At 41.5% G+C, this 20,199-nt stretch overlaps 3 protein-coding genes across 7 annotated transcripts; 2 read left to right on the top strand and 1 right to left on the bottom strand.

The window, feature by feature from the left end:
• The first annotated feature begins 17 nt into the window (after nucleotides 1–17).
• Nucleotides 18–2,170, top strand: LOC108655814 (cytochrome b5). 2 transcript variants are annotated; one of them, XM_018107640.3, is made up of 4 exons: nucleotides 18–243; nucleotides 305–393; nucleotides 470–538; nucleotides 1,920–2,170. In XM_018107640.3, the coding sequence occupies exons 1-4, from the start codon at nucleotides 136–138 to the stop codon at nucleotides 2,005–2,007; spliced, it is 354 nt and encodes a 117-aa protein (XP_017963129.1). In that variant the 5' UTR covers nucleotides 18–135; the 3' UTR covers nucleotides 2,008–2,170. The 2 variants fall into 2 exon arrangements, with proteins under 2 accessions (XP_017963129.1, XP_089120604.1); XM_089264478.1 differs by lacking the exon at nucleotides 1,920–2,170 and adding an exon at nucleotides 1,666–1,864.
• A 540-nt stretch (nucleotides 2,171–2,710) lies between these two features.
• Nucleotides 2,711–10,010, bottom strand: Spt6 (transcription elongation factor Spt6). Of its 2 annotated transcripts, none has more exons than XM_030386292.2 (6): nucleotides 9,813–10,010; nucleotides 9,552–9,636; nucleotides 8,814–9,040; nucleotides 8,617–8,736; nucleotides 8,388–8,539; nucleotides 2,711–7,918 (listed from the first exon to the last, which is right to left on the bottom strand). In XM_030386292.2, the coding sequence occupies exons 1-6, from the start codon at nucleotides 9,849–9,851 to the stop codon at nucleotides 2,842–2,844; spliced, it is 5,700 nt and encodes a 1,899-aa protein (XP_030242152.1). In that variant the 5' UTR covers nucleotides 9,852–10,010; the 3' UTR covers nucleotides 2,711–2,841. The 2 variants fall into 2 exon arrangements, with proteins under 2 accessions (XP_030242152.1, XP_017963038.1); XM_018107549.3 differs by having other exon boundaries at nucleotides 8,388–8,542; nucleotides 9,813–10,009.
• A 136-nt stretch (nucleotides 10,011–10,146) lies between these two features.
• On the top strand, nucleotides 10,147–19,878 carry schlank (ceramide synthase schlank). Of its 3 annotated transcripts, none has more exons than XM_089264390.1 (7): nucleotides 10,147–10,253; nucleotides 10,629–11,109; nucleotides 17,423–17,543; nucleotides 17,686–17,907; nucleotides 17,974–18,311; nucleotides 18,381–18,525; nucleotides 19,020–19,878. In XM_089264390.1, exons 2-7 carry the CDS (start codon nucleotides 10,925–10,927, stop codon nucleotides 19,227–19,229), a joined length of 1,221 nt encoding a protein of 406 aa, XP_089120516.1. In that variant the 5' UTR covers nucleotides 10,147–10,253; nucleotides 10,629–10,924; the 3' UTR covers nucleotides 19,230–19,878. The 3 variants fall into 3 exon arrangements, with proteins under 3 accessions (XP_089120516.1, XP_017963108.1, XP_089120515.1); XM_018107619.3 differs by lacking the exon at nucleotides 10,147–10,253 and adding an exon at nucleotides 10,307–10,528; XM_089264389.1 differs by lacking the exon at nucleotides 10,147–10,253 and adding an exon at nucleotides 10,309–10,461.
• The last annotated feature ends 321 nt before the right edge of the window (nucleotides 19,879–20,199 follow it).

Here is a 20,199-nt window from a genome sequence, read left to right as displayed (position 1 = left end):
TTTCCATCACTGAAAACAGCTGTAGTCAAAATTAAAGTCCCAACACACTAGACATTCACACACACACTTCAGTGTTCAGTAAAATATTTTGTAATTATTTCGGTTTGTAATTGTGGTGTTGCTTAGCTTTGCAGAATGAGCAGGGAAATCAGCTTGGCCGAGGTGAAAAAGCATAACAAAGCCGATGATTTGTGGGTGGTGATCGAGGACAAGGTCTACGATCTGACCAAGTTTAAGCAGGAGGTACGTCTCTCTCGTTCTGTATATGAAAATAATGTTAAGCCCTGTTTATTTGTGTGACTAGCATCCTGGCGGCGAGGATTCGCTGATATCTGTGGCGGGTCGCAATGGCACACGGGAATTTCTGGATGTGGGCCACAGCCAGGAAGCCCGGTAAGTTTCCATTAGCACAGCAGCTGGTACTTTTATTCATATTGCTTTCTCTTTCGCTCTCTCATCACATTTCCAGTGAGATAATGAAGAAATTTCTGATTGGCAATTTGGCAGCCGCCGACATTAAGAAAAAGGGGGCCGTGGGGTAAGTTGTTTTTATTTGTCTGCCTCATTTTTTGTAATTGTAATCGCAAGACATTCAACTCAGTTGACAAGCATGAGCCTGAGCCTGAGCATGAGCATGAAATGTCAGCTAACTTCATTATGAGCAATCAGCGCATCATTATCATCATTGATTGGCTGCGTCATCTAATTAACACGTTCCATGAGGCCTGCAAATCGGAACTGATTTTCACTTGATACACTGATTTAACACGCGTCCAATAAGAATCGCTATGTCCAATAAGCCGGATCAAAATTAATCGCCCTAGGAGTCGGCCAATTGCTAGATGGTCGTCAAATTCTGCGAGTATTTTACATCCAATAAGATGCAAAATGCATTCAACTATATGCGATCTAATCTGATACCCAAATAGGATAACAGTTGAAGTCAAGGAACTCAGTTTGCACTTTCATTGAAAATGTCGACTATGGCTATGCAGTCATTCCTCAATTAACAGCTATTTAAGCCCTGAGATATGTGTTTACGACAGAGTTTTGAATATGCATTTGTATATACACATATGCACATATATATATGCATTTGAATATATATGTATATTACTTTTTCAAGCTTCAAATCGTTCGCCAGCACCAAAGTTAAATTCTACAAAAGCTAAGCAACACCGCAAAACTAATTAAAACAAAGAAATGCAAAGAGAAAAGAAAAACAAATTTGTGAGTTTCAAAATATTCAAAATAAAAATTTAAAAAATGCATAATTTTCATGTTATATGTTTTAATAATGCACCAAATTTGTAGTTAATGTTTGTAAAAATATTCAAGAATTTTGGATATCAAAATATTCAAATGTAATCTCAATATATATATAACTATTCACATCTTAATATATGTATGTATATAAATAGTTATTGATTTCGATGTTGATATTCAGTTTATTCCCATTGTCCATTTAGTTTCAAAGTAAGCTCATCTGTATGTATATACCATACCATACATACATATATATTTGCCTATATCCATGGGACTGTTATGTGCTTTTGTCTATATATCTGCAATAGCTAAACCTTGGAGCACCAACTAGAAGTTTCCCTTTGCTTGCTTTGCTCTTATTTTCTTGTTTACCTTTATACTTTTCTTTGGTTTGATTAGTGCCACGCCCACAGCTGATGACAATGTGAATGCGAATGCGAATGCCACGCCCAAGCAATGTTGCATTTTGCACTAAGCGCGAATGCCTACAGTTAAAACCAAATCCCAATTGAGATCCCAACTTAACTTTGATTTATTTGCGATTAGCCCAGCCTTATATGCAAAGACACACACACACACACACACACTGATACATTTCTATATATGCATACATACATATGTACTTAACATTATTTTCTTGTTTGTTGTAAAAGTTGCAGAGAAATCGGCTTGGCCGTGGGCGCCATAATACTGGGCATGGCGTTGGTCTATGCGATCAAACGGGGCATAGCCAAGAACTAAGTCGAAGGACGCTGCGCAACACTGAAACTTTCATTCCGCAAAGAGAGAAGAGGCAGAATAAAATTTGTCCTTTTGATATACCATTTTATTTTGTATAAAAGTCGTTGATATTGATGCTGTTAAATCTATGTCTTTAATAAATCAATTCTTAAAAAAAAAAGAATTTGTGGTTATATATTTGAAATTAACAATTCCTTAATTTCAGCTATTTCCATCTCTTTCTAATTAAAGACTTTAAAATAACAAAAACTGGAATTTGTATAGGAATTTTTGGCAGTTTAAGGAAAAGTTTATTTTATTTGCTCTGCATGTGAGAGGCAACATTGCCTTAACAAATGGTAAATGAGATTAATAATTATGTCCATCGACAACGCCTGTAGCCTCTCAACGATTTCCATCTCTTTCTAATTCAAATCGCCTCAAACCTCTTCTTGAACATGTGGGAATTGTGAAAGCAACATTTGCCCATTCATCAGAAAAGGAATTTCAATTGCAACATCTTGCAACTATGCTTCGGCAACATTTAACAATCGAGCTGCAGTCAGTTGGCAACATTTGGCATTGGGAGGACACTCCATTGGCAACATTTACCCGCTTGGTATCATTTGATTATTCACGTCGATAGCCATTAATCGATTGTACATTTGTAATTGTTTTTGTTTAGTTATTTTATTTGATGCTTTTTTTTTTTTAATGCTTAAGGTTTTCCTTTGCGTTGAGTTTCCAGCTTGCTTAACTTGTGAGTTTACAGAGTAATATACTTATTACTTATGTATACATGTATAATTAAATCCAGATCATATAGTCACACCCACGCACTCCCTAGTTCTAGTCCTAGTTCTCGTCATATAGAGGCGTTGAATCGCCCAAGTTCATGGAGTGCGGCGAGGTGTTTGTGCGCGGCGTGCTGCGCACCGAAGACTTGGAAGAGATGCCGCCACCACTAGCAGCACTACTAGAAACAGCAGCGGCTGCTGCAACGCCGGCAACTGAAGACGAACTGCGATTCGTGCTGCTGCTGCTCGTATGGTATTCGTTGGTGGGCGTGGAGCCGGCACCGCTGCCGACACCGCCAACACCACTGCCGCTGCCATAGCCCATACCCAGGCTCATGCCCAAGCCGAGCTGCTGCTGCTGCTGCTGCTGCGACTGTTGCTGATGCTGGGGCTTGCGACGTGCCCACGAATCGTTAGCCAGCTGCCAGTCCAGATTCTCCTTGGCACGTTGCTGCTGATGCATATGATGATGGTGCTGCTGCGACAAGTGTGGATGTTGCTGCTGTGAGTGTCCATGGCCATGGCCATGCGAATGCGAATGCTGTGACTGCTGCTGGTGATGCTGCGACAGATTGCCGCTGTTGTAGGCGTTGTCATAGTAGCGGGGCGTGCCGCCATAGTGACCGTGCCGCTGACTGCTGCTCGACTGGGAGCTGGGGCTTGGAACATTGTGGCCGTAGCGTGGTGTTTGCGTCGCATGCGGCGTATAGGGCGTCATGAATGGTGTTTGGCCGCTTGGCGTGTACGGCGTATTGATGTGGGCGCCAAAGGTGGGCGTGCCGCTGCCAAAGTGGCCCAGGCCAGCGGTATTGATGAGGCCCAGGCTGGAGCTGCTGCCGCTACCGCTGCCATAGCCGCCAATGCCGCCAGCGCCTCCACCACCGGGAGCGCCCATGGAATGCGTTATTGAGTAGGCGCTGGAGCTGCGCATATCGCTGCTACTGATGCCGCTGCGTGGTGTGCCGCCCGTCATACTGCCCGAGCTACTGAATCCTTGGGCTCCGCCACCGCTGCCACTGTTGCCAAGCGAACTGAGCGCCGATGTGGGCGGTGGTCGCATCATGTTGTGCGCATTTGTGGGCGTATTGCTGGCGGGCGTGGCACTGATCGAACTGGACATGACCGTTGGCGGATCCAGCCAGTGCTCCTTGAACCATCGCAACAGACTGTTGACCGAGTCAAAGATTTGGCCACGAAACCGATAGCCCTCCGGCATGACAGTGACATATTCGTGGCGCACCTTCGTCTTGGGCAGATAGGACAACAGAAACTTGCCCGGCATGCTCTTCGATGCCGTGAAAAAGTAATGGATCTTCTTCGGATCACGCCCCTTCTCCTCGCGCAACAGCTGCTCCATGAAGTCACGCTCATTCACGTTCGCTGGCGCCTTGTTCGGCTTATAGTACTTGTATTGGATGAGCTCGCGGGCAGCCAGAGCCATGGGATTGATGTGACGTGCGATGATCTCGTCGAGATCCTCGAACTCTTCGGTGCCGATCCAGAGACTGCGTCCCAGACTATAGTCATTCTCTTTGCCCTCCTCGCGCACATCGATGTGCTGGAAGATGTCGTCGGCCACCTTCCACGTGGCCGTCAAATGATCCTTGGACTTGCTGCTGGGCCGCAGCGCCACCTCGCCCTGGTCCGCTTCGGCGAGCATGGCGATGACCTCCGCATACGACTTGTTGAAGAAACTTGGATGGGCTATGACGCGTCTGGCATAGGTCTTGCGCTTCATGGCCTTCGCCTTGGCATCCGACACCTTGCGATTGTCCAGCTCCTCGGTGACGTAATCATAGAACGCATCACGTCTGGGTCGCCATTCGTTGTTCACGTCCTTCAGGTCGGCCGACTTGGAGCTGCAGTCGACCGAGAAGCGATCAATGTCAATCTTAATGATGCGCACATGGATGGTCTGTGAGATGCGGACACGTTCCTCCGGATTGCGCACCTGTTTGTCGGACAGATTCTTGATGTGTATGAAACCGGGCAGGCCATTCTCGAGCCGTACACGCACGCCGGACGCCTGGCCCGGGCAATTGTTATCATCGAAATGATTCCACACATCGGACAGCTCCGGGAAGTCATCCTTGTGACAGAACGGACATTGCCAGCTGTCGGAGTCATCGATGCGCACCGGATTGGCATTGTCCAGCTGATCGCCCTGTGGACGCCGATACGTAAATCCAGTCACCATGGCCGTCACACACTTGCCCACATAGAATGAGTCCGGCGTCTCCTTGGTCAGCATATCGAAGAGCTCCTCGGCGCTGGGCTTTTGATAGGGTGAACGATAATCCTTGTACAGGCAGCTCAGCTCGTTGCGTATGTCGTAGAGCGTGATGCTTTTGCTGCCAAATCCCTGACGTTCCAGCTCCACGGCGAATGCATCCAAGTCCAGATCCTTGAGTCTCTCCGGCGATTCGAGGATCTCCTCGAGTGCACCGGCTGGATTTGTTTCCTCATCATCGTACTCCATGGCATCGATGGCCATCTTGCGCGCCCACTCATATGTCTCCGGGTGCACACGCGAGCCATCCAGCACCTCGACATACGCCTCCGTGCTGTCGCCCAGCGAACTGGTATCGATCTTGATGAAGCCACTGCAATTGATGAAGACCTTGGGACCCAGGTGGCACACCGTCACCAATTGTGTCCGATTCTCGAGGCGTTGGTTGCTCTGCTTGAGCAGCTTCAGCAGCGCCTGGCCCTTCCGCGGACCCAGTCCACAAATATATTGAAGCAGATTGACGGTACGGGAGTTCTGCACCATCAGATTGATGTCCAAGCCCACTTCGCTGGTGCGATTGATGAACTCCAGGCTGAGCTGCTCCAGCAGTAGCTCACGCGGCACACGCTCCTGCAGCGGATGGTAGCGCAGGCAGAGTATCTCATCGTCGGCATCGCACAGCTGGGAGTACTCAACCAATGGATCCTGCATTTTGCGCGCCAGCGAGGCAGCCTGCTTCAGCAAGGGTGGATACTCCTTAAAGTCACTTTCGCCCTTCTTCGAATTGGCATAGATCTTGGCCAGTTCATTGTCAATGATCTCCACCTCGATGGGCGGAAACTGTTCGTTGGCCTCCAAGTCTTTGAGTATCTCGCGTATGTCCGCCTGTATCATTTGTGCATCGCGCGACTCGGCGCCAATGACCACAACGTGCGGCTTCTTCATCTTGATGAATTCGCTGAGTTTACGCAAATCGGCCAACTTAAGAGCCTTGTCCTCGGCATTGTAGGAATTCTTACGCTTGAGGATGCTGGGCAATCGCAAGTAGTCAGTGATATCGCCCTCCGGACTGGCTATGGCACAGAAGGCGGCCACCGATTGATCCGGATCATAGGCGAGACCCATGGATCGTATGCCCCTCAGTGTGCTCCACTCCTCGAAATTGTGATGTTGCGGCATCTCTGGCTTATATGGTGCCACCTTTAGCCACTTGTACAGCTTGGCTATGCACGAGCGCAGCACAAACTGTTGCGCCTCCTCGTGCAATGTTGCGCGCAGCTCCTTGATTAGATCCGGTATGACCCATTTCTTCAGTGCCAACTGAACGCACTCGGCACGCAGGGCATTCCACTCCAGCACATTCTTGGAAAACTGATCCAGATGGTAGAACTGTGTGGCCTCTGTAATGTAATCACCGGGCGGACCATTTGCGTTCGCATTACCCTCGAATTCATCGAGGAACGTAATCTCCAACAGCTTCTCCTCCTCGGCCATCAGCAGCTTGATGAACTGATCCCCAAATAGATCACCCACCGGTTTCTTGGCCACATATTTCATCGAATAGACCGGCGAGTTCTCGTCGATCAGGACCATGCCGTTCTTGGTGGGCCGTATATTGATGCGTGCCCGATCAAAGTACACCTCACGCATTGTCTTGCGCAACAGGGGCTCCTGGGCCAGCTGCCTGGCCACCACATATTTGGCGGCATGCAGCACCTCGTCGACGGTCATGAAGCGTGGCGACAAATACTGCTTGGCCATCTCTGTGGGGCTTAGGCTCTCCTGGTTGACTTCGTTCCTCTGGTAATTGTCCCGTAGATTCTCGGCAAATTGCTCGGGCGTTAGGCCAAAGTGTTTGGCAAAGCCACAGATGCCGGCCTTGCGGAATACAGCATAGGGACTGCTATTTGGTGCCTGTTTCAATTGCTCCTCGGCGGCCAACTCGAGTTCCTCAGCCTCATCGAGCTCGGCCGTATCCAGTTTATCGGTTAGATCCACACCAGATTCACCATCACTGCCCGCGGCGGCAGCTGCTGCTGATGCCTGTTTGCGTGCCCGTGCCTCGCGTCGCTCCTGCAGCTGTTTGCGTCGCAGCTCGGCCTGCATTTTGGGCAACTCATGTGAGTAGTTGAGCAGAAAATACATGTGCACATCCTTCAGCTCCTCCATGGACTGCACATCGTTCAGGCGCTCGAAATCGCTGTCGAGCATCAGGCGCACATCGTCCGGCAGCGGCTTATCTGGATCATCACAAAGTGTTTCCAGCTGAAATTGTCGCATCTTCTCGAACAGTTGCTTCAGCTTCCGCTTGCGATCGTTTAGCTGGCACCAACGCTCATCGTAGTAGTAAACCTTCCACAGATCATCGATGTTCAGCTCTGGTTTCACATACTCCTTGCGATAGAATGCTATGAACGGCACCTCCAACTGTTGGTTACGTATGAATTCCAAAGTCTGTTTGATTTTATTCACAGCCGTTGGCGGCTTGCGCATCTTTTCGCGATTGTCCGCCTTCTCCTGCTCGGAGACCGTCTGTTTGCAGAACGCAAAACGATATATCCAATCGGCCTCGTCGTCCAGCTCATGGGATCCCTCCGGCACCGGCGTCACCGGCACCTGACGCAACTGCATCCGCTCTGGTATATCGGTTCTTCGTATCTGATTGTCCAAATCAGTGAAATGGCCACGTTTCAATTCGCTTGGCTCATATATATCAAATATCGTCTTTTTGATTGCCTTCTTTTTCGGTGATTTCTTCTTTTTGGCCGCACGGAAATCATCTCCAAGCAGATCCTCATCATATTCATCGCCCTCCGATTCCTCCTCATACTCATCCTCTTCGGGCTTATAAAAATCATCGTAGTCAAAATCAACGCCAAAGATATCTTGGCCCTCCTGCAGGGAGCTATACGAAAGAGATTTGTTTGTAACATTCAAGTTAATTCAAGGAATCGGAAAGCAGCTATACAACTATATTATAAATTACTTAGTAAAGCAGAGAACATATTTATGAATATTTATTCTAATATACAATTGATTATTCTATTCTTCCAATCTAGGTGAATGTACTTAGACGCTACGACTTATCAAAATCAATCTGTTAATCAAAGTATACGCAGAGAAATATGTCAGTCAATCTTTATCGATTTGACATGTGAAAAAAATAATTCGTCTTTGTTTCTGAATACCTCAGAGTTTATACCAACTCCTGCATTGATCTCGAATATATCTTATGCAGTGGCTATCCATCTATCTATCTAGACTGAACTGTAATATGTAAATACACAATACGTATATAGACTTTAACTTCTAAGGATTTGTGTGTCTAGAATATATCCATCTATTGATCTATATTGATATGTATCTATACTTACGCATCTGTAAATATGGGTCGTCGCTTCTTTTTCTTTTCGGCTATGGGACGCCCATTGTCATCCACAATAAAATCATCAGCATCCGATTCGCTCTCCTCGTCATCGAAGGCATCCGCCTCGCGAATGCTGCGCTCGCTGCGCCTCTCAATGCTCTGCTACGGAGGGGGGCGATGGGAAATCGATTGTTTATGGCCATAATTATAAATGCATGTTAGTTTATAATACATACATCATCATTCTCATCGAATAGCTGCTCAGCAATTTGCTCGCGTGCAAGTCCTTCGTCTACGTGCTGCTCCTCGCCATCGCTTTCGTTGTCGTGAATGCGTCGCAGGCGTTTAAAACGTTTCTAATATAATCACAACAAAAAGAGTTAATAATTACCATTTGTTTCACTGTATTTGTAGACCACAAGAGTTAACTTACACGTCTCTCAACCTTAACGCCCAAATTCTCCTCAATCAGATCGTAATCGTCGTCCTCCAAGCGATCATCCAGATCATCATCCTCATGCTTTTTACGCTTCTTACCGCTGCCTCCATCTTCGTCACCTCCGCTGCCAGTATCCGAATCATTTTCGCTGCCATCATCCTCCTCAATGGGATTGTCATCAATCAGATCCTTAAGCTCTTCGCGCAAACGCTCCTCATCGTCTGTTGAGGAATAAATTGATGGAAAATATATTAATTGTAAAAGGCTTGTATGCGACATTTCGAAATATCCTATGTATATAATTTGATTGCTTGTTTCAAATATTTGCAAAAGTTGTACGTCACTTTGGTTAGCAGTCACATTTCATGCATAACACTCAGTCTGAACTTCTGTTGAAATTCAAATACCCCTTTTTTTTTGCCACAGTGTATAAATAACATTGAACCTAACCTCAATGTTGTAAACAAAAAGTAGATACCTGCCTTACGGGGGAAGGGCAAAGTGATTGGGGCGACTACAATTGTCCAAACTATGACACATATACTTCACACACACGCATATGTATGTATGCATACACAGGCACACACACAACATACATATATGTGTATATACATATACTAGTCTACAGGATGGAAACTTGGTTAACTTTAGCAGGGACAACCCAATTTTCCTGACATTTATTGGAAATACATATGGATAAATTTAGCGGGCTTTTACGATCTGCAAACTCACCTTCTTCTTCTTCACTGCTGTCGGAGACGGCGGCTTTTAGTTTCTTAAGTTTTTTTCGCTCATGCACATCCAATTCTTCCTCATCCTGCAGGCAAAACCGAAAATGCAATACATATATTTATATACATCTAATTACATATATATGTAAATATATACATATATATATATACACACACACGCGCGCCTACGGCAGCACAAAACGCGTAGCAATGCAAAGAAATCGCATTTTGCGCGCGTGCAAAAACTTCACGGTAATCATACCTCTGATTCGGCGGCTTCAGAATCCAAGAATTCAGCCATTGTAATAAATTAAATAACTAAATTATATGCTAAAAATGAATTTAACTAAAATTAACACACAAAGTTCGTCGCTTGCAGTGTCACAATACAAAAATACCCAAAGACGAAGAAGCACAATTGTCAAAAAAAGAAAAACAGTGTGCAGCAGTGTTGCTAAATGCTTACATTCCTCGGCCAATGAGACCGAATAAGGGCTGCATTATCAGCTATCGATATGACGATAGGGACATTAAAAGAGCATTTAACACATCACTATTATCATGTAAAGCATAACAGAGTTACTTATTCAGAATAAATCGTCATGTGCCATCGAGTGCTGGAAACACTAGTTACAGTGTTGGCAATGCTGTCAAGCGGATAGCAAGAACGAACCATCACTCTCAATAATAATATAAATAAGCGGTTCGTGTGTGCGCGCTTCGTATATATAGTAGCATAAATACGTGAATTATTGAAATAAATAATAGAAATTTTTTGATACGCTTAAAATCAAGTCGTCAACAATTCATTTCTCTCTTTAGATATTTTTTTAACTGTGTTCTACGCGAAGTTCCAGTTCCAGCTTACGCTGAGTCCGCCACCGACCACTTCGCTTGTCATTTTCGGCGCGGTTAGTTCTCAGTACGCGCTGGTGTGCGTGTGTGTAAGTGTTCGTGTGTTACTACTCACAACGCGTGGTATATTTTGTTTAATTTTTTTTATGTTGCTCTACAATGCAATATACACACATAAACATACACAAATATATATAGCCAAATATATGTAAAATATATATAGATATAGATATATAACTGACAACGAACATGAAAAAACACTAAACAAAAATAAATCAACAAACACCAACCAGTCAAGCCAAAAATCCCTTAAAAAAATAAAGAAAAAAAAAAAAAAAACAAAAAAAAAAAGAAAACCCAGCAGAGCAAGCCGCCTCGTTTATACTCAAATAGAAATTCCTGTTCAACTGCGGCACAAACAAACAAATAGAGAAGACCGGAGGAGCCAACACCAGCCGCAGTAAGAAGACATAAGAAAAAGTAACAGCAGCAATAAGAGAACCGAAGTGAATTTGAAACATGGACATAATCAATAAATTCACCAATGCATTTTGGAGTACGCACATTTGGCTGCCGCCAAATACGACATGGGCAGACATTGCGCCCGGCTCTCGTCCAGATGTCGTACACGCCGATTATCGGGATCTAATTTGGCCCATTCCATTAGCCGCTGTAGTTATGCTTATACGTTACACATTGGAGCGGTAAGTAAAAGAAAAATTTATCCAAACATACATACATATGTACGTGTAAACTTAGTTATTATCTACATGCATGTTTGTGTGTACGCCCTTTTTAGTTTAGCGTTTTCCCAGCGTCGCGCAATTCATTAAACTTATGCGGCGTTTTATGTGAATGTGTGTGTGCTGGTTTATTTTACTGTAAATGTTCCCATTGACCGCTTCGCTTCCAAGCACTGGCACTGCGGACAGCTACACACACACACACACATAGACACAGTCACACCTACACAGGCGCACGCTCCGTTTGTTTGCTTGTGTGCGTGTGCATGCTGTGCAATGTACAGTAAGCTGACGTCGTCGCGCGCCGCAACAACACGCATACACATGCATACATTCATATACATACATATGTATATAAATATGTACACATTTTTGCTCTTTTAAGCCAAACATAACCTCACGTGGAAACGCCCAACATTGTATGTATTCATATAACTGTATATGTGTTTATGTATTTAAGTGTGTGTATGCGAGTATGCGTGTTTGTTGTTGACTTCCCTTTGGCTATGTCAACGCCTTGCAACTTTATGTTTTCCTTCATCCACTTCTTCAATTTCAAAAGCAGGGGCAGCGGTGGCGGGCTTAGCGTCGCGTTCCATTGGAATCTCGATTTCCCATAAATATGAGAGCGTTCTGCGGTATTCGTGCCGCGCACAGCGCTTACTAATTTTTTAGTTAACAAAGAAATAAAAACTATTTGTTTATACTTGTATGCACTAAACAAATACTAGCATAACAATAACGGCGCACCGTGCATTTGCTCTCTACTTGTATAGATAACACACATACTACATGCACACACACATACACATTTGGATACAAAATGTACTGCACAGTGGTTAGTAGTTATTGAAAATGAGTTTCAAAACCCTGTTGCAAAATTCTTCTAATTAAATGTCGAATCATGTCTTAATATTGGCAATCTGATATAGACATGCTAATTTTTCAAATTGCCTGGAAAGTTGAGTTGAAAGCTAATGAAAGCTCGCATTAAAATAAGTTAGTTGACGTGCGAATGGTAGTGGATGAATTGGAGATTGTGTGCGATATTAGTTTTTATTATGCCATGGAAAAACGATTGCTCATGATAATAGGACACGAAAGCCTCACAATCATTACGATGCACTTAGAACATGAGTCATTATCAATAAGTGAGCAACAAATGTAATCAGATTACAGCTGAAATATGAATTGAAAGGTGAACCAATCGAATACTAGTTAAATGTATAGCTCGATGATCGATTCGTACCATTTGATTTTAGACTTTACTTATTTGATGACATTTGTTCCTTCACTTGGCACACTGTGCAGCAAAGCATTTGACGCTTTTTGGGGCCAATTAACCTTATATTTGCTCTCACACTAACAACATGTGCGCGCGCTCCTCTGTATATGTGTTTCTGTGTGTGTGTGTGTGTGTGTGTGCGTGAGTGAGTTGCGTGCATTTTGCATGTTGTAATTAACATAATTACCAATGTTCATGTGAATTTGCGCTAACGAAGTTTGCACACACACATACGTGTATATACATATACACGTGCATATACATAAATGGGGTCAGGCGCACCTGCAATGTGTTTCACTCCACACTTCCAAAATTTATAGTTCATTTAGTTTTTTTTTGTGTGTGTGTTTGGACTGCAGTAAATGTTAAAGGCCAACTTCACGCTGTGAAAATTTGTGTGGACGTTTCTTATTGAACTACAACTGCATAAGACATAAATATTTGTCAGGGCTGTTAAGCTTTGACTAGTTTTATTTTATTTTTGATTTTTTAGAGTTTCTGAAACTAGAATTGGCTTTCAGGGTCGCCAACAAATTAAGCAAGTGTGTTGCTCATTTATATATGTATATGTATATATATATATGTGTGTGTGTGTCTTTGTATGTGTGGCATCGACAGCTATAGCAACATCAACAACACCTTCTCCACTTCTGCACTCCAACTGGGCATTTGTTGATAAGATTTGTGCGCAAGATTTACGTAAAAATAAAATACAAATTTGATAATGCGCGGTGTTATCACAATTACGTTATAAATACATACAAACATGCGTGTGGGTGGATCTGTGTTCATACCAATGTGCATGTGTATTTCTGTGACAACACACGCTTGAGTCAGTCTGATGTGGAATGACTGTGACTCAGTTCCGTTCCATTCCTGGCAAGTCTAGCTAGATTTTCCAAAATTGGACACACTGGAATAGTATAAGAGAGAAAAAAGTAACAATACAACAGTAACATTTCCATTCCAAGCAGCATGCACACAAATATACATACATATGTACTATCTCGATTATTATCCACATATGTACATACATACATACATGTATACAAATGCACAATCATATGTGCAAATGTGGGAGTGTATAAAAAAATATATGCATGCATATACGAATGTAGACATACATACATACATACATATATTTCTTCTGATTACGTATCAGTCGACCCTCAAGCGCTATAAAATTTAAAATTTTATTTATTTTTATTTTTTTTTTTCAAAATTGTCCCACACACACACATGTAACTAAATGGTTAAATCTAATCAGAGTCGGATCTTCGTGCAGGCGACAATAGGCTGTGAGTGTGTGATATATGTATATACATATGTATGTATATAAATGTGTATAAATTGCAGTTTTCCCATATTCATTTTGCTCGTTTCCAAGAATGTAGACACACACACGAATGCGGCTGCTATTGTATTGCCTGTTGCCGTTAATCTAAATCCAAACTAGTTTATCGCTGTTGCTGGCGTCGGCCGTTTGCCCAAACCGAAAGGCCAAAAAAAAGTGCACGTGCTTCACGCACACAGAAGGCCGCCGGCTTACGCACACATACAGACTGTCATACGCATGTATGTGTGCTTAGCGTAGCTTTACTTTTAAATGCGAAATATGTATGCATATATGTTAAATAGTCAATTAACGCCGTTGCTGTTATTATTGTTGTTGCTTCTTCTTCTTTTGAAATCAGCTGTTTAACAACGAGCGATAACGATGGGATTTTGTTTTTGTTTTTTCGGCAATGATCTTGTTATCGCCTGCTTAGCTGCTCGAATGACACTGTCCAAAGCCTATGTTAAAGAGCATGAGTCACCGTTTAATATATATAAATATAAATGTATATATATAATGTGCAAATGTATGCCGCCTGAATAAGTGTGTTTGTTTTTTACAATATCGCCCAATCGCTTGCGTGTTGAATTATCATCAACGAGCAACTCGAGGTGCTTGTACTTTCCGCCCTCACTCACTCTCTCTCTCTCTGTCGACATTTCGGACATACTGTAATTTGCCGAAATGGCAACACTCTCACACGCACATACATACATATGCCCACATTTGATGCGTGCTGATAACAGGCGGCAATTACTGCAGTTAATAATTTTTGGACGACATGAAGCAAACATGCATATGTGCAAATACATAAAATTATTCATTTGTATGTAATTTTGTATGTAAATATGCATTTAAATATGCATTTGTTCGTTTATCCTGCTTTTGTGATTAATAGCATATATCGCGAATTGCTAATCGAGTGCTCCGACTCAAGGAGCGGTTCTGTTAACTATCGATAAACAAGATGAGAAGCTAAAAACTGCTAAAAGCTATCAGCATTTGAATTGACTGAAAAAGATGTATAAAGTAATCTATATTTCTGTTAAAAGGGTGATTAGTTTAGTATATTTATTACATTAATCTTAGCATATGAAAAGATTGCATACGTGAGTGTATTAAATTTGATTGTTAATGACGAAAACTAGGCATCTGCTTACTACGCAAAAAGGCGAAATTGAAGGCACTTACAAAATATGCACACGGGCACATACAGTATATAATGTACGTAACTGTCATTACATGCACGCATATCGTCCTACAATATTTTCATTACATCGATGTCAAATTATAAATTTTTTTGTTTTGTGTAAACTTTTATGCTATATTTCAGCTTCTCTCTTGTTCCGCTTTCAACTTGACTTCTAAAATGAATTCATATAGATTTGCTCGGCTTCACGCCTGCATCGCCGTCACAACTATTTAAATAACACAATTGCCTAAGCCTAATCATGACCGATGCGGATTTGGCCAGCTGGCGAGGCGCTAGCGCATAACATTATCCAGTCTCTATCAGGGTGTAACGTATTGCAATGCTGATGCAAATTATAGAGCGTGCAGGGCAAACAGTGGCGCCATCTATCATTCGTGGCAGACTTTCATGGTCATCAGAGGAAGCGTTTGCTTGCTTATCCTATAATTTTATTTATTTTTATTTTGCTTTTGCTTTCAAGTGACAATTCCTTACTTATTATTATTCTTATGGCTTCCATATTTCTGTTGTTTATTTATTTATGAAGTTTATTTTTTTTTTTTCAAGGGGCTGCGACACGCGTTTAGGGTGCGCTTCCTACTATATGTGGGCATTACAAATTCTAAACTTGTCACAGCCCATGCTATATGCATTTACATATATAGAAGACCCGCTTACATACATATAAATTACTTACTTATGCGGGCTCAAATTAATATGGAAGCAAAAATCAAATACGTAAATCGAATCGATCGGGCATACATACCAAATGTGCAACGCCTAGCAGCACTGACAACACATCTGGCAACATCTATATCTCTAATTAGGCTTGCTGACTAGGTTCAGTTAGGTTAAACAGCGTAGTGTAATCTTAAGTCAACCAGACGGCACGTAATTTGCTATATCTTTGTGGTCTCACACTCATTCACGATATGAAATGTGAGTATATTGGTTTTATAATAAAATATGATTTTTCGATCTCTATATAGACAATTGTCCAACCAAACGTTAGTATTTTATGAATTAATAAGACGTGGCTAGGAATTCGAAATAGAATTATGTATACATTTTCAAAACTCTGATAGTGCTTAGAATGTGAATGAGTATTATGCAGTCGTTCTTAGAAGTCTATCCCTGCTTTGGGTTTCATTATGTCAAATCAAATCGAATTACGTTTATCATTATAATTAACTTCAATTTTATTTGGGGTGTAATCAATGTGATGACCTATTGGCTGGTTGTCAAAAAGCTTGTAACAATATATATATATATATATAAATAACATTGTATATATATATATTTGTATATATTGTTCTACATATATAGCTTCCTTAATTTGATTCTTTCTTTGGGCATGTGCTATGCACACAAAAATCAAGAATTCAATTGATTTAAAATGCCAGACGCGCGCGCTCACACAGAAAGAGATAGAATGAGAGTGAGAGAGGGTGAGTGGTTGATGGATGGAGTGAGGGGAGTGGGTGGCGGTTGGCTCAGCCATATTTTCGATTTCATTTAGCAAATGAACTTCCGATAAGCGTAAGCCATGGAGCTGCGCCTATGCTGCTAGGCCAATTGCTTATGTATGCATGGGATGCCTGGGACAACTAGAGGCTTTGTACAGTGTTGCCATGCTTCACACGTGCCAGACAGACAGACAGACAGGACAGATGAACAGATGGACAGACAGATGAGAGAGACAACAATTACCGGCCCTTCCCATATGTAGATGTATCTCGATATGGAATTTCAAATAGATTGGCGAAAAAAAAAAAAAAAAAAAAAAATTTCCGCGTTCTATAAGCCAAAATGAAGTTCTTTCACTGCTTCTGCTTTTGCTTTTGCGCATATAAATGGAATGTTTTTATTTTTTGGCGCTGTTGCCAAAGTTCAGTCAGTTTAATGCTCACTAGAACTACGTCTGGAATTTCCAAATGAAATCTCAATTGTTTTACTTCTTCGTTGAGCTATGTCCATTGCGCATACGAAATAAAATGTAAAATGGCGCGACGTTGCCAAACTTCACTGTTTGAATGTGTGTGTATGTATATGTATTAGATTGTACATTGTACTCTCATTAAACTGATTTGCCTTCATCACTAATTTCTTCTTTTCCTCTTATGGCTGCAGATAAGCGTTTGGCAGTCATCGAAAGACATTTTATATTCGCAAAGCAGTTATAATTGGGTCGATAAGCAAATCAATATATAATCTATAATTTTAAATGCGCGAAAAGTTACAATAATAGAAGAGTCTGCAAGAAATGGTTCATAAACAATAAACTCTATTTCTATTTGCTACTTTATAGGATAAGTATTACCACATCAAGTTTATTACATTGACTACGCAATCTCTAGCTGTTCCCGAATATGAGTCATATTCCTAATCAATTAGTGCGCAATAAATAACTCTGTTATAATATCTAATCAATATAAATACATATTTCGTATATATTTTGCAGCTTTTGGATATCACCAATCGGCAAATCGCTAGGCATACGAAGCTCTAGACCTAAGAAAGCAGCAAATGTTCCTACATTAGAATCAGCATATGCGAAATCATCGCATTTGGATCATAAATGGGTGAGTAGATCTCGATTTTGTAGATTAAATTTCAGAGAAAACTCTTATTTTTTACATAATTTTAATCTTTAATCTTCAATAAATGGTCAATCATTACTAATAAATTATTGAATATAATGTACTTTGCTTCTTCATTTAATAGCTTGCCCCGTTGGCCAAGCAGACGGACATGACCGAGCGTCAGATTGAGCGCTGGTGGCGTCTGCGTCGGGCACAGGACAAGCCATCGACATTGGTCAAGTTCTGCGAGAATACATGGAGATGCATCTATTATCTATATAGCTTTATTTTCGGTGTAATTGTGCTGTGGGACAAGCCCTGGTTCTGGGACGTGAAGAGCTGCTGGTATGGCTATCCACATCAGGTGAGTGTCTGCCACACGATTCGTTAACAATTCCTCACTCACGAATTTATTGAAAATATTTTGCAGTCGGTTAGCAACGATATCTGGTGGTATTATATGATATCGATGTCCTTCTATTGGTCACTGACCGCCACACAGTTTTTCGATGTGAAACGCAAGGATTTTTGGCAAATGTTTATACATCATATGGTCACACTGCTTCTCATGTCCCTAAGCTGGGTATGCAATCTGCATCGTGTTGGCTCCCTGGTGCTGGTCGTGCACGACTGTGCCGATATATTCCTGGAGGCTGCTAAACTGACCAAATATGCCAACTACCAAAAGGTCTGTGATGCGATCTTTGCCATCTTCACAGTTGTCTGGATTGTCACACGCCTGGGTTTCTATCCGCGCATTATCTATAGGTAACACTTAATTTGTCTGATCGATTAAGAACTATCCCCTATCAACAACTTTTTCTTTACCCTTGACAGTTCCTCTGTGGAAGCGCCGCGAATTCTACCCATGTTCCCAGCCTATTATATATTCAATTCGCTGCTATTAATGCTGCTGGTGCTGCACATCATTTGGACCTATATGATTCTCAAGATTGTTGTCGACTCTTTGCAGAAGGGTCTGGTAAGTAATATGCACTCATTTTCAAATTCACGCAAGGGTAGAAACATATAGCTAGAAATAGAAATCCATTGTTTACATACAGATGTAGCAATAGCTAAATAAATACTCATTGAAATTCATGGTAAGTAGAAGCTGTGACGTCACACTAATACAATTTCAAATTTTTGTTTTGGCCATAGTGTTGGCAAGAAAGATCACAAGTGCTTGCTTGTGTTGGGCAAGAGTTGTGATGTCTTTAATGGCATACTTATTGCAAAGGCAGTGCTGCGTAACATAGAAAAGTATATTAACAGTGCGTCTAGCAGCAAATGCTTAGAGAGTTAAGCAACATGTTTGCTCAGAGAGAGAGAGAGAGAGAGACATATGTATGTAGATAGTTCAAGATATCAAATAAAGTAGTTATATATGAAAACATATTCACATCACATACTCTTTGAATACCTTTGCTTGACTTAAATTAATTTCTTTTGATTTCTATATTCGTCCAACTATAGATGTCCGGCGATATACGTTCCAGTGATAGTGAGGATCTCACAGATAGTTCAGGCAATGTGCGCGTTGCTAATGGCTCGACGCGCACAAAACCGAAATCTGGCATCTCTGCGTTAACAGCGGCAACAGCCGGCGGTGGGGTTGCCCAACGCAAGAGAGGAGCCAACACTAGCAATAATCACACGGGCGATGCAACGACAGCAGCAAAGTAAACAAATATCGCACTGTTGGCTGGATATGTAAGCGAAAGAGAGAGTGAGGTAGATTGGAAGTGGCAGCAGTGCTAACCGACAACTGTAAAATGAGGATCAACAGAGAATGAAAAACAACAGAAAAACAGAAGTAAACACAGAAACCAAACCAGTTCAGAACGTTTTTATGTTAATTTTTATTTTTATATTTTATAAAAAATATTTTTTAACTGAAAAAAAGAGAAAAAATTTGAATAAATGCGAGAAAAAAACGCAATTAGAAATTCAAATTATTTAACATGTGTCCAACTAACGCGACAATTATTATTTATAAAGTTTTGTGTTAAACCAAAAAAAAAAAAAAAAACAAAAAACAAAAACAAACAAAAAAACAGTTATTATTTTTTTTTATATGTAGTTTAGGCAAGGGCAAGAAATGGTTATATTAATTACCGTTATTGTAAATGACAACAACAAGAAAACACCAAAATAATTTGAATGATGATAAAGAAGATGCAGTACATACATAAAAGATTTAAAATTCGCTACGAATTCGCGCTTAGACAACAAAACAATTTAAAACCGAATAATAAGTACATTTAAATGCTATTGTAAATATTTTAATTGTACGTTTCCCAAGTAAACAAAATAATAAAAATAAAACAATAAACTAATTAAATGTATGTACACAAAAAAAAAAATACAATTTTTTATATTTTATCTGATGGCAAGGGCCTTGCTTGATTGTGCAAGTTGATTGAATATTCCGTTGAAACACCAGGCAAACAGAAAAGGTTGAGGAAAGAGAAACCCAAATCTATTCTGCTGTCTGCTTCCAGGGGCAAGTATGGTGAGCCATTGGAATTCGTTTTTAAACATGGCGAGTTTCCAGTGCATACTATTACAGCAGTTGAGTGAGCAGAGCTGTAAAAACTGCAGCTGGAAAGTGATCAAATACGCACGTTGATTCTTAATTGTGTAAAGTAAGCGT

The sequence above is a fragment of the Drosophila navojoa genome, chromosome X (genome assembly GCF_054131105.1).
Source record: "Drosophila navojoa isolate 15081-1374.11 chromosome X, UAZ_NAV_1.0, whole genome shotgun sequence".
Lineage (NCBI taxonomy): Eukaryota > Metazoa > Arthropoda > Insecta > Diptera > Drosophilidae > Drosophila > Drosophila navojoa.
This window is presented reverse-complemented; position numbering and strand designations above follow the sequence as displayed.